This window comes from Apteryx mantelli, chromosome 2 (genome assembly GCF_036417845.1).
Source record: "Apteryx mantelli isolate bAptMan1 chromosome 2, bAptMan1.hap1, whole genome shotgun sequence".
Lineage (NCBI taxonomy): Eukaryota > Metazoa > Chordata > Aves > Apterygiformes > Apterygidae > Apteryx > Apteryx mantelli.
In genome coordinates, this window is record NC_089979.1 from 39660315 (window position 1) to 39687182 (window position 26868).

The 26868-nt window shown below is 50.8% G+C and overlaps 1 protein-coding gene and 18 non-coding genes across 19 annotated transcripts in view; 1 reads left to right on the forward strand and 18 right to left on the reverse strand.

The window, feature by feature from the left end:
• Window positions 1–7677: 7677 nt before the first annotated feature.
• The window catches only part of DNAJC5B (DnaJ heat shock protein family (Hsp40) member C5 beta), a 52599-nt gene continuing 33408 nt past the window's right edge, over window positions 7678–26868 (forward strand). The window contains exon 1 of the mRNA XM_067292336.1: window positions 7678–7784. Coding sequence (XP_067148437.1) covers window positions 7678–7784 — 107 coding nt within the window. The remainder of the gene's footprint in view (window positions 7785–26868) is intronic.
• On the reverse strand, window positions 12714–12802 carry TRNAY-GUA (transfer RNA tyrosine (anticodon GUA)). Its single transcript is given in 2 exon segments — window positions 12714–12749; window positions 12766–12802. It is a non-coding gene; the product is annotated as a tRNA-Tyr (tRNA).
• Window positions 13537–13609, reverse strand: TRNAA-AGC (transfer RNA alanine (anticodon AGC)). Its single transcript has one exon. It is a non-coding gene; the product is annotated as a tRNA-Ala (tRNA).
• On the reverse strand, window positions 14266–14354 carry TRNAY-GUA (transfer RNA tyrosine (anticodon GUA)). The gene is given in 2 exon segments: window positions 14266–14301; window positions 14318–14354. It is a non-coding gene; the product is annotated as a tRNA-Tyr (tRNA).
• TRNAA-AGC (transfer RNA alanine (anticodon AGC)) lies at window positions 15089–15161 on the reverse strand. Its single transcript has one exon. It is a non-coding gene; the product is annotated as a tRNA-Ala (tRNA).
• Window positions 15818–15906, reverse strand: TRNAY-GUA (transfer RNA tyrosine (anticodon GUA)). Its single transcript is given in 2 exon segments — window positions 15818–15853; window positions 15870–15906. It is a non-coding gene; the product is annotated as a tRNA-Tyr (tRNA).
• On the reverse strand, window positions 16641–16713 carry TRNAA-AGC (transfer RNA alanine (anticodon AGC)). The gene has a single exon. It is a non-coding gene; the product is annotated as a tRNA-Ala (tRNA).
• On the reverse strand, window positions 17370–17458 carry TRNAY-GUA (transfer RNA tyrosine (anticodon GUA)). The gene is given in 2 exon segments: window positions 17370–17405; window positions 17422–17458. It is a non-coding gene; the product is annotated as a tRNA-Tyr (tRNA).
• Window positions 18193–18265, reverse strand: TRNAA-AGC (transfer RNA alanine (anticodon AGC)). Its single transcript has one exon. It is a non-coding gene; the product is annotated as a tRNA-Ala (tRNA).
• Window positions 18922–19010, reverse strand: TRNAY-GUA (transfer RNA tyrosine (anticodon GUA)). The gene is given in 2 exon segments: window positions 18922–18957; window positions 18974–19010. It is a non-coding gene; the product is annotated as a tRNA-Tyr (tRNA).
• Window positions 19745–19817, reverse strand: TRNAA-AGC (transfer RNA alanine (anticodon AGC)). Its single transcript has one exon. It is a non-coding gene; the product is annotated as a tRNA-Ala (tRNA).
• Window positions 21297–21369, reverse strand: TRNAA-AGC (transfer RNA alanine (anticodon AGC)). Its single transcript has one exon. It is a non-coding gene; the product is annotated as a tRNA-Ala (tRNA).
• On the reverse strand, window positions 22026–22114 carry TRNAY-GUA (transfer RNA tyrosine (anticodon GUA)). The gene is given in 2 exon segments: window positions 22026–22061; window positions 22078–22114. It is a non-coding gene; the product is annotated as a tRNA-Tyr (tRNA).
• Window positions 22849–22921, reverse strand: TRNAA-AGC (transfer RNA alanine (anticodon AGC)). Its single transcript has one exon. It is a non-coding gene; the product is annotated as a tRNA-Ala (tRNA).
• Window positions 23578–23666, reverse strand: TRNAY-GUA (transfer RNA tyrosine (anticodon GUA)). The gene is given in 2 exon segments: window positions 23578–23613; window positions 23630–23666. It is a non-coding gene; the product is annotated as a tRNA-Tyr (tRNA).
• TRNAA-AGC (transfer RNA alanine (anticodon AGC)) lies at window positions 24401–24473 on the reverse strand. The gene has a single exon. It is a non-coding gene; the product is annotated as a tRNA-Ala (tRNA).
• TRNAY-GUA (transfer RNA tyrosine (anticodon GUA)) lies at window positions 25130–25218 on the reverse strand. Its single transcript is given in 2 exon segments — window positions 25130–25165; window positions 25182–25218. It is a non-coding gene; the product is annotated as a tRNA-Tyr (tRNA).
• Window positions 25953–26025, reverse strand: TRNAA-AGC (transfer RNA alanine (anticodon AGC)). Its single transcript has one exon. It is a non-coding gene; the product is annotated as a tRNA-Ala (tRNA).
• Window positions 26682–26770, reverse strand: TRNAY-GUA (transfer RNA tyrosine (anticodon GUA)). Its single transcript is given in 2 exon segments — window positions 26682–26717; window positions 26734–26770. It is a non-coding gene; the product is annotated as a tRNA-Tyr (tRNA).

Here is a 26868-nt window from a genome sequence, read left to right on the forward strand (position 1 = left end):
TTCACTGAATTATTGGGTAATATTTCCAGTTGCTTTTTCTACACCTAATATGTGGAGAATAGTAGCATCCATGTTTAGGTTTTTGATTATTTACTTTATTGGTGAAATATTTGTGCTAATTAAATGAACTTTTAGGAAATTCTTACTTTCTCCTAATAAGTGACATACACTGAAAAAAAACATGAGACTGTGGTCTTCTTGTTCATTAGTCTGTAATTTCTCTACTCCTAGAATTGCATTTTGCTTTAATTCTTTGATTTTAACTCAAGCACTGGGACAGACATGCCTTTCTGGATCTAGCTAGCATGATTTTAAAACAGTTACTCATCAGCACTTTCAGAAGAGATTACCTTTCTCATCCATCATTTCTGTGACAGGGTAATAAATCCCACATATAGATTAATGAAGCTTTAAAGAGAAACAGTCTGCCATCTCCTCTGCTGCTTTCCCTCCCTCCTGGGAGCTATTTAAGCAAGGGGCCAGACTGTAGGAACTGTGGAGAGAATAGATGGAGGTAGGTGTCAAGATAGAATTGAGAATTATGTTGGGGATTTCAGGAAAGAACTTGCTTAGACAGAGACCACAGAAGGTGTCAAAGGGTGGTTGTTTAAACTGCATGAAGGAGGAACAAGTGGAGAGAGTTCTTCAGGGTACTGAAGAAAGGTTGTACCTTGTAGACAGAACTGAAAGCAGCTGTTGATTCCTGAGGCATAGGGGCTGGAAAGGTGTGGTATTGCAGTTTCCTTATCTGTTTCTGGTAAATGAGCTCAAAAATAGTTTGAAGCACTTATTTATCCTGTTCAAGCTAATCTTCCTGATTCTTAGCTGTAGCTGATTAGGCTGTGCTAAAATGAATAACTGTGCTAACAAAACTGTTGGATTGTTAACTTAAGTAGGGGTAGAATAATTCCTTAAAGTGCTTCATCTGTTTGCAAAATAAATTATCAAGACACTGTCTAAATAAGGGATAGAAGACTCCCTTGTAAAACTTCTGCTTGAAGTCCTAGATAGCTCACCTCTGAGTTGCCAAAGCTACATAAACTACAAGCTTCATATCCTTTGCTTTTCAGAAAGAAATTCACCTTAAAGCCAGGCAGATTATTCTGATTTACTTCTTAGCTACTTGTGTTTTCCTCAGGAATAAACAAATGTTGATTAGAGCTACTTTCACATTCCATGTCAGAGAGGAGACAGAACTTATTCTTAAACTGCAGATCAAAATAAAATACCCAGTGCTCCACTAGATACCATGTTGAAAAAGTTAAGTCTATTACTACTACTTAAAACTTCCTTTTTAAGCCTCTAATTTAATTTCTAGGAAAAAAATGCTTATACGTGTGACACCTAGGCGGTCTGCCAAGACTTTGAACTGGTTTTGCTTGAATGATCCAAGAAGATACAGTTCTGAATTACCTGTGTGTGTCAAACTGACCAGATAAACGCATGAACAATTTGGATATATATGCAAGAGACTGTTCTTTTGAGGATCGTACTTCCTGATTTTGCTACTTTTTCTTATAATGTAGCTGTTGAAAGGTATTAAAAACCCAACATATATTTAAGTTGAGATATTCTATGTGAATAGTAACAGAAGGTCACAATATGTTCAGAGAATTCAAACACATGAATGTTCTCTTATGAGTACTTACTGCTTGTATAGATGGAGTTGCAGATGGGTTACCAGATGGAATACCTTCCTTCCAATGTAGTTGTATGTATTTAAAAATGGATACAATGCAATCTTCTTATTTAAATGAGTTCTGTTATTACTTTTGAGACCATAATGGCAGTAACTGTTCTGCTACAGAGAGAAATGCGGTAACGAGTGTGTAATTTCTTGCCATAGAATTGTTGGGCTTGTATGAAGTCTAAGAAGGCTCCTGAGAAAGATGCTTAAAACAATTGTCTCAATTTTAGGAGATTATTTGAATATCTAATGGATAGCATGCAGTACAATTCAGAGAGGGCACTAGATGTTCAGGGACTGCTGAAGCAGAACTGGCTGAAAAGAAGGGACAACAAAAACATTTTCAGACATAGCTGCAGCAGTGTATTCGTTCATTCTTCAGAACTACTCTCTCTTGTTAGCAAAAATCAATTGCTGTACCTGAACCAGAGGCCCAGTAAATCTTGGCAGAAGCATCCTTTTCCACTAGCTCAGTCTTTTGCCCTTTAGCTTGTTCAATTGGATGTTACTAATGTTGACATCACCACAACACTATATTCAATACAGAACAAAGACAGATCCTGCCCAAAAAGAAAAAAATAGTACACAGTACCACTGTATGCAGCCTTTCTCAGTGTAAGTATTCTCTCATCCCATCAGCCTATCATACTTTACTCATATCTTTATTTGTTTTGAGTTATATTTTGCACATGTGAAAAGTAACCAACCAGCCAGAGCTGTTGTTCCGTTCTCCTCATCTTCCTTCTTTCTCATCTTGCTTCTAGACAGTCACCAACACCAATTTCAATATCCCTGCTTGTGTTCTTACCACCTTTTTGGGAGAACAAAATTAGTGTTAATACTAGTCACGTTAGGAAAGTATTGGGGTAAGGAAGAGCTTAGAAGCCTATATCAGGGCTGGACGTTAAGCAAGTGAGAGTATTCTATAAATTAGGGAACACTGACATAAACAGGGCATAGGAAGCAATTTTTAAGGCAGCCTGAGATACTTTACAAGCACATAGCAGCAAGATAATTATTTCGCTGCCCAGATTCCTCTCAGTAAAATCAGGGATTTTCTTTCCCTATCACTACTGGAGATAAAGTGTCAGAAACTGTAGGTTCTTCATGAAGGTCAGGAGTGCTCTATCTGACTACTATGTCTCTTAGATGCTTTGATGATGTCAATATTAACGACAAACTAACAAAGAAGTTCAGCTTTTCAAAATTTTTTCCTTGCCTTGAAAGCTAAAAATTCAGACCACTGTTGAGGAATGATGCCAGCCCTTTCATGCGTGTGTGTGTACTACCAGTCTTTGAGTTCCAGGCTCTTAGTCCCTGAAATTGCTATGAGCCAGGAAAGAGGGGAGCAGCAGGAGGAAGGACTAGACTGACTCGGAGTTCTTCAGCCCCTGGCTCTGGCTCTGTGCTGCCCGAGGCTCCTGCAGCAACCCTGGACCTCCCACTCAGCCTGGGCCACATTTCAAATTTTTTATAGGCTGATATACAACTTTGCATTTCCAGACGCGTTCTGATTTGTCTGTTTTGAAATGCATGTAACATATAAATGAAATGTAAAGTGTAAGTAAGACTTATTTAGATATAAGGTCCTTTGGGATTAGGACTGTTTTTTAGTTTTGCATTGCCTCGCATAGTGGGATCATGTTACAGTACTCAAAAATTAACAAGAAGAGTGAATAGGTAGTAAGTTGTTTTATTCTTCTAAATTATACAGCTGATCTGAACGTTATGACAACCCATTAAAAGTCTAATCTTTCAAAGATTCATTAGAATGTACTTAGGATATAGAATCCCAAAAGGAAAAAAAAATAGATTTGAAGAGGTTGTATTCATTTTCTTCAAACAAAAGAGTGTTTATAGGAAAAACAATGTAGGGCACAAAGCAATGATAACTCAAAACACCAGAGGGAGCTGTATTCACACAGAACAGTAGGTCTGAGATAAAAGATTGCAGAATAATGATGTTTTTCTTGATAATGGGATGTATTTAAAATACTGAGGATTTGGGTAACCTCAAAGTGATTTTATTTTCTTCCTTTTAGTTTTTTATTCTTTAATTTATTATTACTATTAAAAATGTACATTTTGTTTTATTTTGCAAGAAAGGAGCCCTCACTGATATGAAGCAAGCTGATTGAATAACCTGGTTTATTGTATTCATATGAGATAATAGAATTAGTTGTACCTACTCTGTTTTTAATGTCTTGGAAAATATATTTTGGCTATGCTATTTTGACTGCTCATTACTATGAAAAATACTCACATTTCAGGTTGAAATGTTCCTTGTATTGCCATCTTTTCTCAAAGGTGAATTTTGAGAGATTGTTTGCAATTAAAGAATGCAGCTAAGAACAAGAGAAATGTTGAAATCACATACTTCCCATTAAAGAACATACACTCAACAATGTTTTTTGATCATCTGTTATGCTGTTGTTTCTTTTTCATAAATAAAGCTTTCATATGGTCATAATTAATTATGCTTGGTTTTGCAAAAATGTATTGATTTATAGTTCCAGTGTTGCAGTTGAGTCTAAGCACAAGCTCCTGTGAATCTTGCCTAAGCAGACTTTAGTGGGTTATGGGGCTCCATGAATTCATTTGCAAGACTTAAGTCTATATAAAGCATATGATTTGGAATCAGGTGGTCAAGGAAATGAACTTTTTTAGGTTCAAGGATGCCCTTCCAAGGGGAATTTTTTTTTAGCCTCTGTCATGTACAATCTTCTCTATTCTAAATGGAAATGAATGGCTCTCCAGATTTTTAATAGAATAAATTAGAGGAGATGATTCATCAGAACAAAAGAAGTCACCCTATATCTTCTGCTTTGATATATAATTTTAGAAGAGCTCAGGAGGATTCGTAAAGGATCTTCTTCAGCTAATCTTGTTCTGGAAGAGAATATATAGTAAAACTAAGTGAGAGGTGGCCTTAGAGAAATGAACTTTAGAGCAAGACCATAGTATCTGTAAATAAATTTAATGCATCTGTGTGGAGAAGGCTGCACAAACAACACAGTAGAACAACTAACTAAATATGTGGATGTGCCATATTTCTGGTGTCATTAATTCTCAGGTATATCATCCTTTAGGTTCATGAATGTTTTACTCATTCTTTGTAGGTCTTCCTAAGAGATAACCAATTGGATACTGGGCAAACAAACAAAAAGAGTAATCAGACTCCACTGACCTGTTTAACCCTGAATGTGAAGGATGAAAAGCAGCAGCTGTTTTCTGTGGAGCAGGGCTTCTGATGGCACTTGCTTCTTTCCTTTGGGCTATGTTGACATAAAAACATCAAGATATTGACTTGATAATGTTGTGAGTTTGCACCCACCAGACTGTGTTTCATCACTTTTTGAAGCAGGTATGTCATTTGAATCATTTTGCCTCATTTTTCAGCATAAAGTCAGATGAATTATGGGTATGGTAAAATAAAAGCCATATTATTATGACCTCTGTATAAGCTAGTTAATCCTGGATAATATAAATTTTGTGCAGAAAAAGTTGATTTTCACAGGGGTCCCATCCTCTTAGGTGTGGAATGTGGAATTGTTATCAGAATTTTGATTGTCTTTTAAAATATTTTATCATAATTTGTGTAAGTAAACAATACATTCCTGTCTATATTCCTCTAGAGCAAAAATGCATAGCTTGAAAATAGGATTCTAATGTAATTTCAGCCATCATGAACAAGATCTAGTACTAAAATTTTGACCGTGATATCTTAATAAAAAGAACATAACTTTTTCTAGAAAAGTATCATCTCAACGTTCTTTTAGTATTTTATATGACTGCTTTGAATAAGTAAGAAATAACTCCTACTAGGTACACCTTCAAGGTGATTAATCACTCAGAGACTGAATAGGCTAGTGAGTTTTCATTTCCATAGCTGACTGGCTTATTAAAACTACTTCATGAGAAAATATAAATTATGACTTTTCTTCTTCAGAATAAAATTCATGAGTTTAATTTTGTTTTGTGCTCCAGTGTTGCCATGTAGCTTATCAGCATTATGTAACGGAATTTTTAAATAATGCTATATATCTGTGACTTCACATGGTTGCCTAGCATTATCTTGCATATTAACAGGCTCGATCTGCCCTGAGTGATCCCAGTGTGATCAGGATAAATCCCAGGATTAAGATCATTTTAAACATGCAATGGACTTATTACTAACAAGTAGCACTGTAACTACTGCAGATGGTAAAGTAATATCTATAAGCTCAAATATAATTTCATTCTTAATTGTTAATTTAAAAACAAAAGTTCAGCTCATTTAATTAATGATTTGTGTATTACATCTATAAGTAGGATTGATTCTTTTAGCAGATAGGAAGACCCTAAATTATGTGTTTATTTATTAGAAAAAGAAAATGTGAAAGTGAATATAAGTCAACTTCGGTCTCTTTGTAAATCAAATACTATGTGCCAGAGTTACTCAGTTTATTTTATATCTGTGTGTACTTACATGGTATTTGGGGGTGGGGGGTTGGTATTGGGCAAAACTAAAGAGCTTAAAAGTGTTGCACTACTGATTCTGAACCAAAATGTGGCCTAGTAAATAATACATGAATAATGGCAAGATAGTGTTTCTAGCTCAGCAATGAGAAGGGTGAAATAGCAGAGTGGGTAGTCTTACCTAACTATTTGGTTCTCAGAAATTTTTCTTAAGACCAGGGTTAATGATCACTTTCAGGCTTTTTCTGTGATCACTTTTCAACATTTAGAGAAAGGTGCAACACATAACGAAATGAAGAGGTTGTAGTGAGAGATGGTTGTGGTAATTTTGCCATCAAAGAGCTGCAGCTTTCTCTTGTGAACTAGTCCGAGTATAGGTATCCATACCTAGTGTTTTAAATTATGTATATGAGTTTTTTTTCATGTCATTACATAGCATTAGCTAGGTTTGGCTTAAAAATATTTGATTCTTCTAATCCAGAAGGATTTGAACTGTAAAGAGGTAGTAGAGCCATTCAGTGGAGAATTACTTGTTTGTCTATTTTACACGCAAGATACATGAAGGAATGAATGAGAGATATGCAGTGGACTAAATCTATCAGCCTAAGCTTAACCTTCATTTGTGATATACAATAAGGACACCATGGTAAACTTATGACCAACTCATTGTGAATTCTGCCCAGATACCTGTACTGTAAATCACACCAAAAATAAGATAGGACCCTGATTAATTTTAGTATTTCCCATGCATAAGATTGCAATAAAGGGTTAATTCTATAATCTTGAGGTCAGTTCTTGGTATCTAGTCTAGCTGCCTAGGTCCAGATTCATTCCACCTATCCATATGCATGTGAGTTGGGAATGCAGTCATCCTGTGTTCCCTGTAGAGGTTATAGGGAGGAAGTGTTTGGTAAATTGTCCTCTGAGTATGTATCTCTGTCTGTTGTCAATATAGTGAGCCAACATGACTAAGTTTCAAACTTAATCACTCAAATTAGGTACCTAAGATTGGTTAGATTGAATCTGAATCCTTGTGCTGCTGAGAAAACAAAAATTCACCAGTATATGGCATTAGAAAGGCTGTGCTGAGAGGTACAAAGCTCTTATCCCTCTGCAAAAAGCCAGTAGCTTTAATAAAAAGAATTATTCTTCTAAGACTTGGAAAAGATAGAAGTAAAACACAAATAAAACTAGGTGGAAATGCTATATGCAGGTATTAATGCTGATGAAAATGTAGCCACTCATTTCAGTAAGAACATCAAGCCTTTAATATGAAAAGCCGTATCTAACACAAAGTTGTTGTTCTTTGTTTTTTGTTTTCATGTTTTCAGATCTCTTAAGGGATGGAGGGCAGTTTAGAGGAGATTTTATTTTAGTTTTATTTTCATGTAAATGTTTAAGTATTTTAAATTTTTACCACCGGATTAAATTCTATTAAAATGAACATTAGAAAATAGTACCCATATATACTTGCAGTCCCTGCTATTTTAAATTCTGTTCTACATTAGCAGCTTTGGTAATGCACTGCTAACATGGCTGAACAAAGGCAACGTGCTTTGTCAACATCAGGGGAAGCATTATATGAAATCCTGACTCTAGAAAAGGGAGCAACACATGATGAGATTAAGAAGTCCTACAGGTATGTAAGATGTGCTTTGCAACATGTCTAAAATACAGGCAACATTTTTTTCTTCTTATTGTGATAGAGGCACTGCTGTGCAAGGGTACTGTATGAATTGTTCACAAAGCTTGTCCTGTTCCCAGCAGCCATTCTGAATGGTTTAAATAAGGAGTAATTCTCCATAGAAGTTACAATGATATAACACTGAATGTAAGATAAGACAAAATCAGGCCTCCCAGACATCAGGAACTTACTGATGGTCTCAGGTTTTGCATGTCTCTGTTTTGAAAATCTAACCTGAAATGATTTCAGCCTGTTTTAAATAGTTGAGTAGCCATATCAGCAGTGGAACTCAGTGGGAACTGTTGATATTTATCACCTCTGAAAATCTGATCTCAGGATGTGATCAGTTGTTAGGTTGACCTCCAGAGCTTTTTTGAAAATGTCCAATGGGTAAATGCCATCTTCAATGATTGTGTTTAAAGATGCAACATATTATTATTTGCTTACTCTAGGCAGAAGAATCTTGTTTTGTGTTTTATCTTGAACTGAGATTATCTGAGCTCTTGACAGTTGTGTAGTCTACAGTTGTGCTGGTAGAAAAAAGCGAGTACTGTTTAGACTGCCCAAGATGTTTGCCATCACCCTCTAAAGGATTTCAGCTCCCTGAGGACTACTGGGTGACACATTCCTTCTTTAAGCAATTTCATTGTAGCTGGTTTAGTTTAAACTTTTAAAATGGTAAAATCTTTTCTGACTTGACTCATTTTTATGCTGAGAGAAGGAAGAGTGTATGTTTGCTTATATACCAGTAGACATGAGAGAACCATAGCCTCCAGTAGAGGAGCAGTGTGAGCGTAGCTGGATGGAGAAAAAGTGGTCTATCTAAATTTTTATTAGAAGTACATATTAATAAGATGCTAGTAAATATTGTTAAACATTTATCATTTAACTGTGAATCCATGCAAATATCACTGCCCAGTTTGATGGTAAAATTAGATTATACCTAGCACATATCTTTTCATGGTTCAGAATACAAGATAACTGAGGGCTACTTAATTGAAAGTACAGTACATATGTTAACAGACAGAGTTTGTGGAAATGTCATTAGCTGAAAAAGTTTCAGATTTGCTAGTTGCTTTTTTTAAATTAATTAATAAATTATAAAGGAAATTCCCATATTTTGTTAGTAAGAACTAGAAATGTGACCTGAGTTCATGTCACAATGGAACCATGATTTGAGGACAAATTGCTCAATACCTTTAACTGTTGCTCTTGGCTCAGCTACGTTCAAAGTAAGAAAGCATAGCAATTATCCTTGCCTTAGTCCTGCATAACGTGGAAACATCAATTCAATAGTTTTTAAACTATCATCTATATTCATTTAGAACTACAAGCTTCTCTCCAATAACAACAGAGTGATATTGTTGCAAAGCTAGGATATGGTTTTATGTAATGAAGTTATAGTTATCTTCAAAAAGAATTTGTTAATTTTTTTATATTCAGCATCTCTTAGTAGAAAAAAAAACTTCTACTTCTGCTCTTTATTTCTTTTCTTTTTCTGTCTTTACTTTTTTTTCTATTGCTCTTCCTTTTTCTTGTATTCATACTTCTTTCTGAATTTTCTCCTTTTTATACTCAGCTTCTGCCTTTGTGGGATTTGCTGCTCTTCCGTCATTTGAAATGATAAAATTTTCAGCAGTTGAATAGTTAATGTTGTTACTAAAATGTCATCGCTAATTTGAGATTGAAGTTGTCAACACAGATAAATCAGTAGAGAGTAGAGAAGCTTGCATGTCTGAGTCACTGTTTGAAACTGCAAAATCAGAAATTATCTACACTCAGAAATGTTGCTTCTTTAATTAAGCCAACATACTTAAAGCATCAACTCCCCAAGGTTGTATTGTTATACAAGTGCTTACCACAGCATAGTTTATTCTAGTTCAGTGAAGCAACACAAACTATATAGGCACTTATAACTTAGACATTCACCATTACAATTTCATTTTGCACTGTGAGACTGAAAAGAGTGAGAGAGGATGTTATGTGAATCCATTAATTTCATTCCAGAAGCAGTCTGTACACTTAGTCTAATGTTTACTATGCTTACAAATTAGTCTTAGAATACTGCATCCAATTCTTATGTTAACATTTTTTTCTGAAGTATATTGCAAATTGAAGCATGTGTAGAAAAGTGCTGCAATAATGGTTCAAAGACTAGAGCAGGAGACATAAGAAGTTCATCAGTTTATCTTATAAAAAAATTGAGAGATGATTTGATTATGGTGTATAATAGGAAAGCAAAAAGGGGAAATAGGAAAGGGAAAAAATAGAAAGGGAAAAATGCTAGGTATGAGAGGATTATTCAGTTAATGAAGAAGGCATAAACAAAAACAGTGATTGGAATCTAAAACAAATTCAATCTGAAAGTGAGATGTGTAGTTTTAACAGTGAACGTAACCATCCGTTGGAACAAACCGGCAAAGGAAATGGTAGATTCTCTATTGGGAGTGAAGAGACAACTTGAAGGTAAGTTTTACTCAAACACAAGTTATCAAAATGGTGAAACGTATTTTATTGTTGAACAAGACTAAAAGTCAGACTAGAAGATTTTATGGTTTTTTTGCTCTTAAATCTGTTCTATCAAAAAGAGAAAGAGCTTTAAATGTCATGAATGAAATAGATGTTCTTGACATTGAAATATGTCAGATGTACTTGTAGGTTTAATAAATGTAGCAAAACTTTTATTACAGCATCACTGGGTCTGTTCTTGGTTGCACTGTATTACCAGTCAAACTTTAACCTGGCTTGCTTTTCCTATCGAATAGGATGATGTATTTGAATTGAAAAAGAGGTTATAACAATAGACCTACTTGCATCATTGTTTAACTTGAATTTTGCTGGGACTCTGTCCTCTGTGCACTGGAACAAATTGTGTCTATGTCTGTTCTTAAAAGGCATATGTTCAATGCATGTGAGAAAACTAGTGAATGTCCAAACTCTTCATGTGATGAAAGCAAAACTATTGACATCTAATGGTTCTGTTGTCTTGCATAACTACACAACTTGAGGATAAACTTACTACAGTATCAAATTCACTGATGACTTCCACCTTCCGTGTCCCTGTAGTACAGCCTTGCTGCAGAAGCCATATTCTGTATTAAATCTCATGTTTTCTTGTTTCTTTTACATTTATATTTCTGGAAGGGAAGGCTTCTTTAATCCCCAAAGGAGAGAGTTGTCATGGAAGAATGTAGAGTGAAATGAACTTTATTTCATGCTGAACATGAATACGGATGATTTACACAGCAATCTATGATAAAACTGACAGTGGTGCTTTATCCATCTTTATTAGTAATTATAGGAAAAAAAAGACTGCTTCTGAATAAAGTGGAAATGTCAGAGGGATTCACTTTTAATAGAGTAGCTGTAAATATTTGCAAGATAAAATGATGAGTCAGTCTCTTAGATTTGCTTTAATTATCTTTTCATTTATGCTAATCCAAAAATCTGCTGCTGAACTGGTATTCTTCAGTGCAAGGTATAAAACCAGCCATACCTGATTCTGAGTTTCCTGCCATTATTAATTAAGTCAGTATTAATCATACTACCACAGCCCAGGGCAAAATTTACTTTTTAATAAACATGACAGAGGTACCTCTCTGTGCTTTTATTTGGAGCTTGGCACAATCTGATTTATCAAAGAGATAAAGTTAACAGATTTCTAATCAGCAGAATTGCAAAGGATGTCTGTTTATCTTCAATACCCTACAAAAAATACTCTTTGAAACAAAATTCTGGCATAACAACTTAAACTCTACATTGACTTCTGCTTTCCAGTCTGACTATGAACCAATGTGGAGAGAGATACCTTATTTCCTACATTTTCTTCAGAAGTTCAAAAATACCTAATTTGATGCACTCTATTTGTAAGTAGGATAAGCACCCCACAAATTTAGCCTCAACCAGTACAGACACCTGTTATGAGGGAGTACACGTTGGTGAAGTAGAATTAGCCCAGAGATAGAAACCTCTATTTTCATTGTTTTTTAATCTTTCAGCACTTTCTGTAGTCGTAATAAATTCCATAGTCAGAAAAAATCTCTCTGCATTTCCAGGGCAGAAATGGAAAAGTCCAACACCTTTAAAATGGTCTTCCTGTCTCATAAAGCTGAAATATTGAGAAGCATATTCCTTATACTATACTGTTAATGACTGAGAGTCTTCTATAAGGTAGGAAAAAATGGAAATTAAGCTTTCCCTATATGACTAACCTACACATACTGATTAAGGTTAGAAAACTAGAAAAAAAAATTATAAAACCAACAAAATGCACACTTAAACATACTGAAAAAAAAAGGACTACGGAGACATGTAACACACTGCCAACAGGCAAATCTAAAGATAAAAAGACTTAAAATAAAGGCAAAGAAAACTAACTGATGAAAACATAATCTCTTCTATCTCAAAAAATAGTGAAATGTATTCCAAAGGAAAATATACTCTAGTATTTCCAGAAAAAGAAATTTATTCATTGAGAAGGGAGTGCAAAAGTACAAACCACAAAAATAAGCGTGACCCACATGCATGCCAGCACCATGGACACTGCATAATGACCTTGAGATCCAACCAGGTACTGGTGGAGAAGTGGCTGCACCAGATCACATCACAAAACACCCTGACCACGTAATGCGTTGATCTGGACCGTGGCCCTCGGAGTCAGCTGGCCAGCCTGAGCTTGGGCCCGCGACACCGCCACGGACCTGCCTGGCAATGCCTGGACTGCGGCTGACCCTGGCAGGCTCTCCACGCCGCGGGACGCAGCCCCCGAGCCCTGACGTGCTGCCAGCGCTTCCCCGCCTGAGCTCCCGAGGGCCTCCTCAGAGGGCACCTGCGCAGCTAAAAGGCAAGGGTGCAGCAGGGGCTGGGCAAGAGCCAAAAGGGCACTCCTTCGAGCCGGAGTTGAACCAGCGACCTAAGGATGGCCGTGCAAGGGAGCCTACAGTCCTCCGCTCTGCCAGCTGAGCTATCGAAGGAACGGCAGGGCTCTGGCCCGGCCCTGCCCCGATGACAGAGTCACCCAATAATTCCAGGTGGACCGCGCCTCAGGACGTCTCTAGTCCAACCTCCTGCTCCAAGCAGCCTCAGCTCGGAGATCACACCAGGTTGCTCAAGCTTTTCTCCAGGCGCCTCTTCCAAACCTCCAGCATGCAGGCCTGCAAAGCCTCTCCTTCTGCTTGACTGTCCTTGTGGGGAAAAGAGGTTCCCCGGATGCCGCTGGAACCCCTTTGGTTTCAGTTTTCCTCTGTTGCCTCTTTCCCTCCAGCCGGGCACCCCTGTAAAGGCCTGCCTCTGTCCTCTCAATAACTCCCCGGGCTACCTGCTGGAAGGCAGCTGCTTAGGTGCCCGCGGAGCGGCCCCTTCTCCAAGCTGGAGAGGCGCCGTGCCCTCGGCCGCTTCTCACTGAGCTAGCGCTCCACCATCTCGGTGTGCCTCTGCGGCACTCGCTCCACTTGATCGATGGCTTTCTTGTGCTGGGGGCCCCCAACGCTGGATGCAGCATGGTAGATGCCATCCTGGGAAGTGCCGAGCCAAGGGGGACAGTCTCTTCCCTCGGTGGTGTACTGGCTGCGCTGCTCTTGACACAGCGCGGGCTGCTGTGGCCCTCTTTGCAGCCCAGGCACCCTGGTGCTGGCCCCCTGCAACTTTCACAGGGCCCCGGCCGGAGGGGAGAGATGCTCTTGGCCACGTGAGGGGGAATGAAAAGCTTTGGAGAATGCGGGCATCGATCCCGCTGCCTCTCACATGCTAAGCGAGCGCTCTACCACTTGAGCTAATTCCCCGGCCCCGCAGCCGGCCCCTTCCTTCCTCTCGGCGTCCCCCGTGCCCACCCCTGCCCTGTGCTGCCCTGCCGGCAAAGCCTTGGCCTCCCAAGGCCTCGCACTCAGCCCAGTCACTCCCCTTCCTCGTGCAGATGCCTCCTGAGAAAAGCAGCGCTGAGGGCCAGCTCTTTTGGGGCCCCTGAGCACAAAGATCCCCCCGCTGCTGCGGGTTTGTCTGCCAGGCCTCAGGGAGACCTCAGAGCGCGGGCAGCTGGTGGCCCTGAAAGAAAGGGCTAGGGGAAGCCTCAGCGGGAGCTTTTTTTGCATGGGAGATGTTGTTAGGCGGAGCCTCTCGCCCTTGGCGCCTGCCGGAGCTACGCTGCAGCTGCGTGAGAGCCATGCCCATGCCTGGCCGCGTAGCGCGTTGATCTGGACCGTGGCCCTCGGAGTCAGCTGGCCAGCCTGAGCTTGGGCCCGCGACACCGCCACGGACCTGCCTGGCAATGCCTGGACTGCGGCTGACCCTGGCAGGCTCTCCACGCCGCGGGACGCAGCCCCCGAGCCCTGACGTGCTGCCAGCGCTTCCCCGCCTGAGCTCCCGAGGGCCTCCTCAGAGGGCACCTGCGCAGCTAAAAGGCAAGGGTGCAGCAGGGGCTGGGCAAGAGCCAAAAGGGCACTCCTTCGAGCCGGAGTTGAACCAGCGACCTAAGGATGGCCGTGCAAGGGAGCCTACAGTCCTCCGCTCTACCAGCTGAGCTATCGAAGGAACGGCAGGGCTCTGGCCCGGCCCTGCCCCGATGACAGAGTCACCCAATAATTCCAGGTGGACCGCGCCTCAGGACGTCTCTAGTCCAACCTCCTGCTCCAAGCAGCCTCAGCTCGGAGATCACACCAGGTTGCTCAAGCTTTTCTCCAGGCGCCTCTTCCAAACCTCCAGCATGCAGGCCTGCAAAGCCTCTCCTTCTGCTTGACTGTCCTTGTGGGGAAAAGAGGTTCCCCGGATGCCGCTGGAACCCCTTTGGTTTCAGTTTTCCTCTGTTGCCTCTTTCCCTCCAGCCGGGCACCCCTGTAAAGGCCTGCCTCTGTCCTCTCAATAACTCCCCGGGCTACCTGCTGGAAGGCAGCTGCTTAGGTGCCCGCGGAGCGGCCCCTTCTCCAAGCTGGAGAGGCGCCGTGCCCTCGGCCGCTTCTCACTGAGCTAGCGCTCCACCATCTCGGTGTGCCTCTGCGGCACTCGCTCCACTTGATCGATGGCTTTCTTGTGCTGGGGGCCCCCAACGCTGGATGCAGCATGGTAGATGCCATCCTGGGAAGTGCCGAGCCAAGGGGGACAGTCTCTTCCCTCGGTGGTGTACTGGCTGCGCTGCTCTTGACACAGCGCGGGCTGCTGTGGCCCTCTTTGCAGCCCAGGCACCCTGGTGCTGGCCCCCTGCAACTTTCACAGGGCCCCGGCCGGAGGGGAGAGATGCTCTTGGCCACGTGAGGGGGAATGAAAAGCTTTGGAGAATGCGGGCATCGATCCCGCTGCCTCTCACATGCTAAGCGAGCGCTCTACCACTTGAGCTAATTCCCCAGCCCCGCAGCCGGCCCCTTCCTTCCTCTCGGCGTCCCCCGTGCCCACCCCTGCCCTGTGCTGCCCTGCCGGCAAAGCCTTGGCCTCCCAAGGCCTCGCACTCAGCCCAGTCACTCCCCTTCCTCGTGCAGATGCCTCCTGAGAAAAGCAGCGCTGAGGGCCAGCTCTTTTGGGGCCCCTGAGCACAAAGATCCCCCCGCTGCTGCGGGTTTGTCTGCCAGGCCTCAGGGAGACCTCAGAGCGCGGGCAGCTGGTGGCCCTGAAAGAAAGGGCTAGGGGAAGCCTCAGCGGGAGCTTTTTTTGCATGGGAGATGTTGTTAGGCGGAGCCTCTCGCCCTTGGCGCCTGCCGGAGCTACGCTGCAGCTGCGTGAGAGCCATGCCCATGCCTGGCCGCGTAGCGCGTTGATCTGGACCGTGGCCCTCGGAGTCAGCTGGCCAGCCTGAGCTTGGGCCCGCGACACCGCCACGGACCTGCCTGGCAATGCCTGGACTGCGGCTGACCCTGGCAGGCTCTCCACGCCGCGGGACGCAGCCCCCGAGCCCTGACGTGCTGCCAGCGCTTCCCCGCCTGAGCTCCCGAGGGCCTCCTCAGAGGGCACCTGCGCAGCTAAAAGGCAAGGGTGCAGCAGGGGCTGGGCAAGAGCCAAAAGGGCACTCCTTCGAGCCGGAGTTGAACCAGCGACCTAAGGATGGCCGTGCAAGGGAGCCTACAGTCCTCCGCTCTACCAGCTGAGCTATCGAAGGAACGGCAGGGCTCTGGCCCGGCCCTGCCCCGATGACAGAGTCACCCAATAATTCCAGGTGGACCGCGCCTCAGGACGTCTCTAGTCCAACCTCCTGCTCCAAGCAGCCTCAGCTCGGAGATCACACCAGGTTGCTCAAGCTTTTCTCCAGGCGCCTCTTCCAAACCTCCAGCATGCAGGCCTGCAAAGCCTCTCCTTCTGCTTGACTGTCCTTGTGGGGAAAAGAGGTTCCCCGGATGCCGCTGGAACCCCTTTGGTTTCAGTTTTCCTCTGTTGCCTCTTTCCCTCCAGCCGGGCACCCCTGTAAAGGCCTGCCTCTGTCCTCTCAATAACTCCCCGGGCTACCTGCTGGAAGGCAGCTGCTTAGGTGCCCGCGGAGCGGCCCCTTCTCCAAGCTGGAGAGGCGCCGTGCCCTCGGCCGCTTCTCACTGAGCTAGCGCTCCACCATCTCGGTGTGCCTCTGCGGCACTCGCTCCACTTGATCGATGGCTTTCTTGTGCTGGGGGCCCCCAACGCTGGATGCAGCATGGTAGATGCCATCCTGGGAAGTGCCGAGCCAAGGGGGACAGTCTCTTCCCTCGGTGGTGTACTGGCTGCGCTGCTCTTGACACAGCGCGGGCTGCTGTGGCCCTCTTTGCAGCCCAGGCACCCTGGTGCTGGCCCCCTGCAACTTTCACAGGGCCCCGGCCGGAGGGGAGAGATGCTCTTGGCCACGTGAGGGGGAATGAAAAGCTTTGGAGAATGCGGGCATCGATCCCGCTGCCTCTCACATGCTAAGCGAGCGCTCTACCACTTGAGCTAATTCCCCGGCCCCGCAGCCGGCCCCTTCCTTCCTCTCGGCGTCCCCCGTGCCCACCCCTGCCCTGTGCTGCCCTGCCGGCAAAGCCTTGGCCTCCCAAGGCCTCGCACTCAGCCCAGTCACTCCCCTTCCTCGTGCAGATGCCTCCTGAGAAAAGCAGCGCTGAGGGCCAGCTCTTTTGGGGCCCCTGAGCACAAAGATCCCCCCGCTGCTGCGGGTTTGTCTGCCGGGCCTCAGGGAGACCTCAGAGCGCGGGCAGCTGGTGGCCCTGAAAGAAAGGGCTAGGGGAAGCCTCAGCGGGAGCTTTTTTTGCATGGGAGATGTTGTTAGGCGGAGCCTCTCGCCCTTGGCGCCTGCCGGAGCTACGCTGCAGCTGCGTGAGAGCCATGCCCATGCCTGGCCGCGTAGCGCGTTGATCTGGACCGTGGCCCTCGGAGTCAGCTGGCCAGCCTGAGCTTGGGCCCGCGACACCGCCACGGACCTGCCTGGCAATGCCTGGACTGCGGCTGACCCTGGCAGGCTCTCCACGCCGCGGGACGCAGCCCCCGAGCCCTGACGTGCTGCCAGCGCTTCCCCGCCTGAGCTCCCGAGGGCCTCCTCAGAGGGCACCTGCGCAGCTAAAAGGCAAGGGTGCAGCAGGGGCTGGGCAAGAGCCAAAAGGGCACTCCTTCGAGCCGGAGTTGAACCAGCGACCTAAGGATGGCCGTGCAAGGGAGCCTACAGTCCTCCGCTCTGCCAGCTGAGCTATCGAAGGAACGGCAGGGCTCTGGCCCGGCCCTGCCCCGATGACAGAGTCACCCAATAATTCCAGGTGGACCGCGCCTCAGGACGTCTCTAGTCCAACCTCCTGCTCCAAGCAGCCTCAGCTCGGAGATCACACCAGGTTGCTCAAGCTTTTCTCCAGGCGCCTCTTCCAAACCTCCAGCATGCAGGCCTGCAAAGCCTCTCCTTCTGCTTGACTGTCCTTGTGGGGAAAAGAGGTTCCCCGGATGCCGCTGGAACCCCTTTGGTTTCAGTTTTCCTCTGTTGCCTCTTTCCCTCCAGCCGGGCACCCCTGTAAAGGCCTGCCTCTGTCCTCTCAATAACTCCCCGGGCTACCTGCTGGAAGGCAGCTGCTTAGGTGCCCGCGGAGCGGCCCCTTCTCCAAGCTGGAGAGGCGCCGTGCCCTCGGCCGCTTCTCACTGAGCTAGCGCTCCACCATCTCGGTGTGCCTCTGCGGCACTCGCTCCACTTGATCGATGGCTTTCTTGTGCTGGGGGCCCCCAACGCTGGATGCAGCATGGTAGATGCCATCCTGGGAAGTGCCGAGCCAAGGGGGACAGTCTCTTCCCTCGGTGGTGTACTGGCTGCGCTGCTCTTGACACAGCGCGGGCTGCTGTGGCCCTCTTTGCAGCCCAGGCACCCTGGTGCTGGCCCCCTGCAACTTTCACAGGGCCCCGGCCGGAGGGGAGAGATGCTCTTGGCCACGTGAGGGGGAATGAAAAGCTTTGGAGAATGCGGGCATCGATCCCGCTGCCTCTCACATGCTAAGCGAGCGCTCTACCACTTGAGCTAATTCCCCGGCCCCGCAGCTGGCCCCTTCCTTCCTCTCGGCGTCCCCCGTGCCCACCCCTGCCCTGTGCTGCCCTGCCGGCAAAGCCTTGGCCTCCCAAGGCCTCGCACTCAGCCCAGTCACTCCCCTTCCTCGTGCAGATGCCTCCTGAGAAAAGCAGCGCTGAGGGCCAGCTCTTTTGGGGCCCCTGAGCACAAAGATCCCCCCGCTGCTGCGGGTTTGTCTGCCGGGCCTCAGGGAGACCTCAGAGCGCGGGCAGCTGGTGGCCCTGAAAGAAAGGGCTAGGGGAAGCCTCAGCGGGAGCTTTTTTTGCATGGGAGATGTTGTTAGGCGGAGCCTCTCGCCCTTGGCGCCTGCCGGAGCTACGCTGCAGCTGCGTGAGAGCCATGCCCATGCCTGGCCGCGTAGCGCGTTGATCTGGACCGTGGCCCTCGGAGTCAGCTGGCCAGCCTGAGCTTGGGCCCGCGACACCGCCACGGACCTGCCTGGCAATGCCTGGACTGCGGCTGACCCTGGCAGGCTCTCCACGCCGCGGGACGCAGCCCCCGAGCCCTGACGTGCTGCCAGCGCTTCCCCGCCTGAGCTCCCGAGGGCCTCCTCAGAGGGCACCTGCGCAGCTAAAAGGCAAGGGTGCAGCAGGGGCTGGGCAAGAGCCAAAAGGGCACTCCTTCGAGCCGGAGTTGAACCAGCGACCTAAGGATGGCCGTGCAAGGGAGCCTACAGTCCTCCGCTCTACCAGCTGAGCTATCGAAGGAACGGCAGGGCTCTGGCCCGGCCCTGCCCCGATGACAGAGTCACCCAATAATTCCAGGTGGACCGCGCCTCAGGACGTCTCTAGTCCAACCTCCTGCTCCAAGCAGCCTCAGCTCGGAGATCACACCAGGTTGCTCAAGCTTTTCTCCAGGCGCCTCTTCCAAACCTCCAGCATGCAGGCCTGCAAAGCCTCTCCTTCTGCTTGACTGTCCTTGTGGGGAAAAGAGGTTCCCCGGATGCCGCTGGAACCCCTTTGGTTTCAGTTTTCCTCTGTTGCCTCTTTCCCTCCAGCCGGGCACCCCTGTAAAGGCCTGCCTCTGTCCTCTCAATAACTCCCCGGGCTACCTGCTGGAAGGCAGCTGCTTAGGTGCCCGCGGAGCGGCCCCTTCTCCAAGCTGGAGAGGCGCCGTGCCCTCGGCCGCTTCTCACTGAGCTAGCGCTCCACCATCTCGGTGTGCCTCTGCGGCACTCGCTCCACTTGATCGATGGCTTTCTTGTGCTGGGGGCCCCCAACGCTGGATGCAGCATGGTAGATGCCATCCTGGGAAGTGCCGAGCCAAGGGGGACAGTCTCTTCCCTCGGTGGTGTACTGGCTGCGCTGCTCTTGACACAGCGCGGGCTGCTGTGGCCCTCTTTGCAGCCCAGGCACCCTGGTGCTGGCCCCCTGCAACTTTCACAGGGCCCCGGCCGGAGGGGAGAGATGCTCTTGGCCACGTGAGGGGGAATGAAAAGCTTTGGAGAATGCGGGCATCGATCCCGCTGCCTCTCACATGCTAAGCGAGCGCTCTACCACTTGAGCTAATTCCCCGGCCCCGCAGCCGGCCCCTTCCTTCCTCTCGGCGTCCCCCGTGCCCACCCCTGCCCTGTGCTGCCCTGCCGGCAAAGCCTTGGCCTCCCAAGGCCTCGCACTCAGCCCAGTCACTCCCCTTCCTCGTGCAGATGCCTCCTGAGAAAAGCAGCGCTGAGGGCCAGCTCTTTTGGGGCCCCTGAGCACAAAGATCCCCCCGCTGCTGCGGGTTTGTCTGCCGGGCCTCAGGGAGACCTCAGAGCGCGGGCAGCTGGTGGCCCTGAAAGAAAGGGCTAGGGGAAGCCTCAGCGGGAGCTTTTTTTGCATGGGAGATGTTGTTAGGCGGAGCCTCTCGCCCTTGGCGCCTGCCGGAGCTACGCTGCAGCTGCGTGAGAGCCATGCCCATGCCTGGCCGCGTAGCGCATTGATCTGGACCGTGGCCCTCGGAGTCAGCTGGCCAGCCTGAGCTTGGGCCCGCGACACCGCCACGGACCTGCCTGGCAATGCCTGGACTGCGGCTGACCCTGGCAGGCTCTCCACGCCGCGGGACGCAGCCCCCGAGCCCTGACGTGCTGCCAGCGCTTCCCCGCCTGAGCTCCCGAGGGCCTCCTCAGAGGGCACCTGCGCAGCTAAAAGGCAAGGGTGCAGCAGGGGCTGGGCAAGAGCCAAAAGGGCACTCCTTCGAGCCAGAGTTGAACCAGCGACCTAAGGATGGCCGTGCAAGGGAGCCTACAGTCCTCCGCTCTGCCAGCTGAGCTATCGAAGGAACGGCAGGGCTCTGGCCCGGCCCTGCCCCGATGACAGAGTCACCCAATAATTCCAGGTGGACCGCGCCTCAGGACGTCTCTAGTCCAACCTCCTGCTCCAAGCAGCCTCAGCTCGGAGATCACACCAGGTTGCTCAAGCTTTTCTCCAGGCGCCTCTTCCAAACCTCCAGCATGCAGGCCTGCAAAGCCTCTCCTTCTGCTTGACTGTCCTTGTGGGGAAAAGAGGTTCCCCGGATGCCGCTGGAACCCCTTTGGTTTCAGTTTTCCTCTGTTGCCTCTTTCCCTCCAGCCGGGCACCCCTGTAAAGGCCTGCCTCTGTCCTCTCAATAACTCCCCGGGCTACCTGCTGGAAGGCAGCTGCTTAGGTGCCCGCGGAGCGGCCCCTTCTCCAAGCTGGAGAGGCGCCGTGCCCTCGGCCGCTTCTCACTGAGCTAGCGCTCCACCATCTCGGTGTGCCTCTGCGGCACTCGCTCCACTTGATCGATGGCTTTCTTGTGCTGGGGGCCCCCAACGCTGGATGCAGCATGGTAGATGCCATCCTGGGAAGTGCCGAGCCAAGGGGGACAGTCTCTTCCCTCGGTGGTGTACTGGCTGCGCTGCTCTTGACACAGCGCGGGCTGCTGTGGCCCTCTTTGCAGCCCAGGCACCCTGGTGCTGGCCCCCTGCAACTTTCACAGGGCCCCGGCCGGAGGGGAGAGATGCTCTTGGCCACGTGAGGGGGAATGAAAAGCTTTGGAGAATGCGGGCATCGATCCCGCTGCCTCTCACATGCTAAGCGAGCGCTCTACCACTTGAGCTAATTCCCCGGCCCCGCAGCCGGCCCCTTCCTTCCTCTCGGCGTCCCCCGTGCCCACCCCTGCCCTGTGCTGCCCTGCCGGCAAAGCCTTGGCCTCCCAAGGCCTCGCACTCAGCCCAGTCACTCCCCTTCCTCGTGCAGATGCCTCCTGAGAAAAGCAGCGCTGAGGGCCAGCTCTTTTGGGGCCCCTGAGCACAAAGATCCCCCCGCTGCTGCGGGTTTGTCTGCCGGGCCTCAGGGAGACCTCAGAGCGCGGGCAGCTGGTGGCCCTGAAAGAAAGGGCTAGGGGAAGCCTCAGCGGGAGCTTTTTTTGCATGGGAGATGTTGTTAGGCGGAGCCTCTCGCCCTTGGCGCCTGCCGGAGCTACGCTGCAGCTGCGTGAGAGCCATGCCCATGCCTGGCCGCGTAGCGCGTTGATCTGGACCGTGGCCCTCGGAGTCAGCTGGCCAGCCTGAGCTTGGGCCCGCGACACCGCCACGGACCTGCCTGGCAATGCCTGGACTGCGGCTGACCCTGGCAGGCTCTCCACGCCGCGGGACGCAGCCCCCGAGCCCTGACGTGCTGCCAGCGCTTCCCCGCCTGAGCTCCCGAGGGCCTCCTCAGAGGGCACCTGCGCAGCTAAAAGGCAAGGGTGCAGCAGGGGCTGGGCAAGAGCCAAAAGGGCACTCCTTCGAGCCGGAGTTGAACCAGCGACCTAAGGATGGCCGTGCAAGGGAGCCTACAGTCCTCCGCTCTACCAGCTGAGCTATCGAAGGAACGGCAGGGCTCTGGCCCGGCCCTGCCCCGATGACAGAGTCACCCAATAATTCCAGGTGGACCGCGCCTCAGGACGTCTCTAGTCCAACCTCCTGCTCCAAGCAGCCTCAGCTCGGAGATCACACCAGGTTGCTCAAGCTTTTCTCCAGGCGCCTCTTCCAAACCTCCAGCATGCAGGCCTGCAAAGCCTCTCCTTCTGCTTGACTGTCCTTGTGGGGAAAAGAGGTTCCCCGGATGCCGCTGGAACCCCTTTGGTTTCAGTTTTCCTCTGTTGCCTCTTTCCCTCCAGCCGGGCACCCCTGTAAAGGCCTGCCTCTGTCCTCTCAATAACTCCCCGGGCTACCTGCTGGAAGGCAGCTGCTTAGGTGCCCGCGGAGCGGCCCCTTCTCCAAGCTGGAGAGGCGCCGTGCCCTCGGCCGCTTCTCACTGAGCTAGCGCTCCACCATCTCGGTGTGCCTCTGCGGCACTCGCTCCACTTGATCGATGGCTTTCTTGTGCTGGGGGCCCCCAACGCTGGATGCAGCATGGTAGATGCCATCCTGGGAAGTGCCGAGCCAAGGGGGACAGTCTCTTCCCTCGGTGGTGTACTGGCTGCGCTGCTCTTGACACAGCGCGGGCTGCTGTGGCCCTCTTTGCAGCCCAGGCACCCTGGTGCTGGCCCCCTGCAACTTTCACAGGGCCCCGGCCGGAGGGGAGAGATGCTCTTGGCCACGTGAGGGGGAATGAAAAGCTTTGGAGAATGCGGGCATCGATCCCGCTGCCTCTCACATGCTAAGCGAGCGCTCTACCACTTGAGCTAATTCCCCGGCCCCGCAGCTGGCCCCTTCCTTCCTCTCGGCGTCCCCCGTGCCCACCCCTGCCCTGTGCTGCCCTGCCGGCAAAGCCTTGGCCTCCCAAGGCCTCGCACTCAGCCCAGTCACTCCCCTTCCTCGTGCAGATGCCTCCTGAGAAAAGCAGCGCTGAGGGCCAGCTCTTTTGGGGCCCCTGAGCACAAAGATCCCCCCGCTGCTGCGGGTTTGTCTGCCGGGCCTCAGGGAGACCTCAGAGCGCGGGCAGCTGGTGGCCCTGAAAGAAAGGGCTAGGGGAAGCCTCAGCGGGAGCTTTTTTTGCATGGGAGATGTTGTTAGGCGGAGCCTCTCGCCCTTGGCGCCTGCCGGAGCTACGCTGCAGCTGCGTGAGAGCCATGCCCATGCCTGGCCGCGTAGCGCGTTGATCTGGACCGTGGCCCTCGGAGTCAGCTGGCCAGCCTGAGCTTGGGCCCGCGACACCGCCACGGACCTGCCTGGCAATGCCTGGACTGCGGCTGACCCTGGCAGGCTCTCCACGCCGCGGGACGCAGCCCCCGAGCCCTGACGTGCTGCCAGCGCTTCCCCGCCTGAGCTCCCGAGGGCCTCCTCAGAGGGCACCTGCGCAGCTAAAAGGCAAGGGTGCAGCAGGGGCTGGGCAAGAGCCAAAAGGGCACTCCTTCGAGCCGGAGTTGAACCAGCGACCTAAGGATGGCCGTGCAAGGGAGCCTACAGTCCTCCGCTCTACCAGCTGAGCTATCGAAGGAACGGCAGGGCTCTGGCCCGGCCCTGCCCCGATGACAGAGTCACCCAATAATTCCAGGTGGACCGCGCCTCAGGACGTCTCTAGTCCAACCTCCTGCTCCAAGCAGCCTCAGCTCGGAGATCACACCAGGTTGCTCAAGCTTTTCTCCAGGCGCCTCTTCCAAACCTCCAGCATGCAGGCCTGCAAAGCCTCTCCTTCTGCTTGACTGTCCTTGTGGGGAAAAGAGGTTCCCCGGATGCCGCTGGAACCCCTTTGGTTTCAGTTTTCCTCTGTTGCCTCTTTCCCTCCAGCCGGGCACCCCTGTAAAGGCCTGCCTCTGTCCTCTCAATAACTCCCCGGGCTACCTGCTGGAAGGCAGCTGCTTAGGTGCCCACGGAGCGGCCCCTTCTCCAAGCTGGAGAGGCGCCGTGCCCTCGGCCGCTTCTCACTGAGCTAGCGCTCCACCATCTCGGTGTGCCTCTGCGGCACTCGCTCCACTTGATCGATGGCTTTCTTGTGCTGGGGGCCCCCAACGCTGGATGCAGCATGGTAGATGCCATCCTGGGAAGTGCCGAGCCAAGGGGGACAGTCTCTTCCCTCGGTGGTGTACTGGCTGCGCTGCTCTTGACACAGCGCGGGCTGCTGTGGCCCTCTTTGCAGCCCAGGCACCCTGGTGCTGGCCCCCTGCAACTTTCACAGGGCCCCGGCCGGAGGGGAGAGATGCTCTTGGCCACGTGAGGGGGAATGAAAAGCTTTGGAGAATGCGGGCATCGATCCCGCTGCCTCTCACATGCTAAGCGAGCGCTCTACCACTTGAGCTAATTCCCCGGCCCCGCAGCCGGCCCCTTCCTTCCTCTCGGCGTCCCCCGTGCCCACCCCTGCCCTGTGCTGCCCTGCCGGCAAAGCCTTGGCCTCCCAAGGCCTCGCACTCAGCCCAGTCACTCCCCTTCCTCGTGCAGATGCCTCCTGAGAAAAGCAGCGCTGAGGGCCAGCTCTTTTGGGGCCCCTGAGCACAAAGATCCCCCCGCTGCTGCGGGTTTGTCTGCCGGGCCTCAGGGAGACCTCAGAGCGCGGGCAGCTGGTGGCCCTGAAAGAAAGGGCTAGGGGAAGCCTCAGCGGGAGCTTTTTTTGCATGGGAGATGTTGTTAGGCGGAGCCTCTCGCCCTTGGCGCCTGCCGGAGCTACGCTGCAGCTGCGTGAGAGCCATGCCCATGCCTGGCCGCGTAGCGCGTTGATCTGGACCGTGGCCCTCGGAGTCAGCTGGCCAGCCTGAGCTTGGGCCCGCGACACCGCCACGGACCTGCCTGGCAATGCCTGGACTGCGGCTGACCCTGGCAGGCTCTCCACGCCGCGGGACGCAGCCCCCGAGCCCTGACGTGCTGCCAGCGCTTCCCCGCCTGAGCTCCCGAGGGCCTCCTCAGAGGGCACCTGCGCAGCTAAAAGGCAAGGGTGCAGCAGGGGCTGGGCAAGAGCCAAAAGGGCACTCCTTCGAGCCGGAGTTGAACCAGCGACCTAAGGATGGCCGTGCAAGGGAGCCTACAGTCCTCCGCTCTACCAGCTGAGCTATCGAAGGAACGGCAGGGCTCTGGCCCGGCCCTGCCCTGATGACAGAGTCACCCAATAATTCCAGGTGGACCGCGCCTCAGGACGTCTCTAGTCCAACCTCCTGCTCCAAGCAGCCTCAGCTCGGAGATCACACCAGGTTGCTCAAGCTTTTCTCCAGGCGCCTCTTCCAAACCTCCAGCATGCAGGCCTGCAAAGCCTCTCCTTCTGCTTGACTGTCCTTGTGGGGAAAAGAGGTTCCCCGGATGCCGCTGGAACCCCTTTGGTTTCAGTTTTCCTCTGTTGCCTCTTTCCCTCCAGCCGGGCACCCCTGTAAAGGCCTGCCTCTGTCCTCTCAATAACTCCCCGGGCTACCTGCTGGAAGGCAGCTGCTTAGGTGCCCGCGGAGCGGCCCCTTCTCCAAGCTGGAGAGGCGCCGTGCCCTCGGCCGCTTCTCACTGAGCTAGCGCTCCACCATCTCGGTGTGCCTCTGCGGCACTCGCTCCACTTGATCGATGGCTTTCTTGTGCTGGGGGCCCCCAATGCTGGATGCAGCATGGTAGATGCCATCCTGGGAAGTGCCGAGCCAAGGGGGACAGTCTCTTCCCTCGGTGGTGTACTGGCTGCGCTGCTCTTGACACAGCGCGGGCTGCTGTGGCCCTCTTTGCAGCCCAGGCACCCTGGTGCTGGCCCCCTGCAACTTTCACAGGGCCCCGGCCGGAGGGGAGAGATGCTCTTGGCCACGTGAGGGGGAATGAAAAGCTTTGGAGAATGCGGGCATCGATCCCGCTGCCTCTCACATGCTAAGCGAGCGCTCTACCACTTGAGCTAATTCCCCGGCCCCGCAGCCGGCCCCTTCCTTCCTCTCGGCGTCCCCCGTGCCCACCCCTGCCCTGTGCTGCCCTGCCGGCAAAGCCTTGGCCTCCCAAGGCCTCGCACTCAGCCCAGTCACTCCCCTTCCTCGTGCAGATGCCTCCTGAGAAAAGCAGCGCTGAGGGCCAGCTCTTTTGGGGCCCCTGAGCACAAAGATCCCCCCGCTGCTGCGGGTTTGTCTGCCGGGCCTCAGGGAGACCTCAGAGCGCGGGCAGCTGGTGGCCCTGAAAGAAAGGGCTAGGGGAAGCCTCAGCGGGAGCTTTTTTTGCATGGGAGATGTTGTTAGGCGGAGCCTCTCGCCCTTGGCGCCTGCCGGAGCTACGCTGCAGCTGCGTGAGAGCCATGCCCATGCCTGGCCGCGTAGCGCGTTGATCTGGACCGTGGCCCTCGGAGTCAGCTGGCCAGCCTGAGCTTGGGCCCGCGACACCGCCACGGACCTGCCTGGCAATGCCTGGACTGCGGCTGACCCTGGCAGGCTCTCCACGCCGCGGGACGCAGCCCCCGAGCCCTGACGTGCTGCCAGCGCTTCCCCGCCTGAGCTCCCGAGGGCCTCCTCAGAGGGCACCTGCGCAGCTAAAAGGCAAGGGTGCAGCAGGGGCTGGGCAAGAGCCAAAAGGGCACTCCTTCGAGCCGGAGTTGAACCAGCGACCTAAGGATGGCCGTGCAAGGGAGCCTACAGTCCTCCGCTCTACCAGCTGAGCTATCGAAGGAACGGCAGGGCTCTGGCCCGGCCCTGCCCTGATGACAGAGTCACCCAATAATTCCAGGTGGACCGCGCCTCAGGACGTCTCTAGTCCAACCTCCTGCT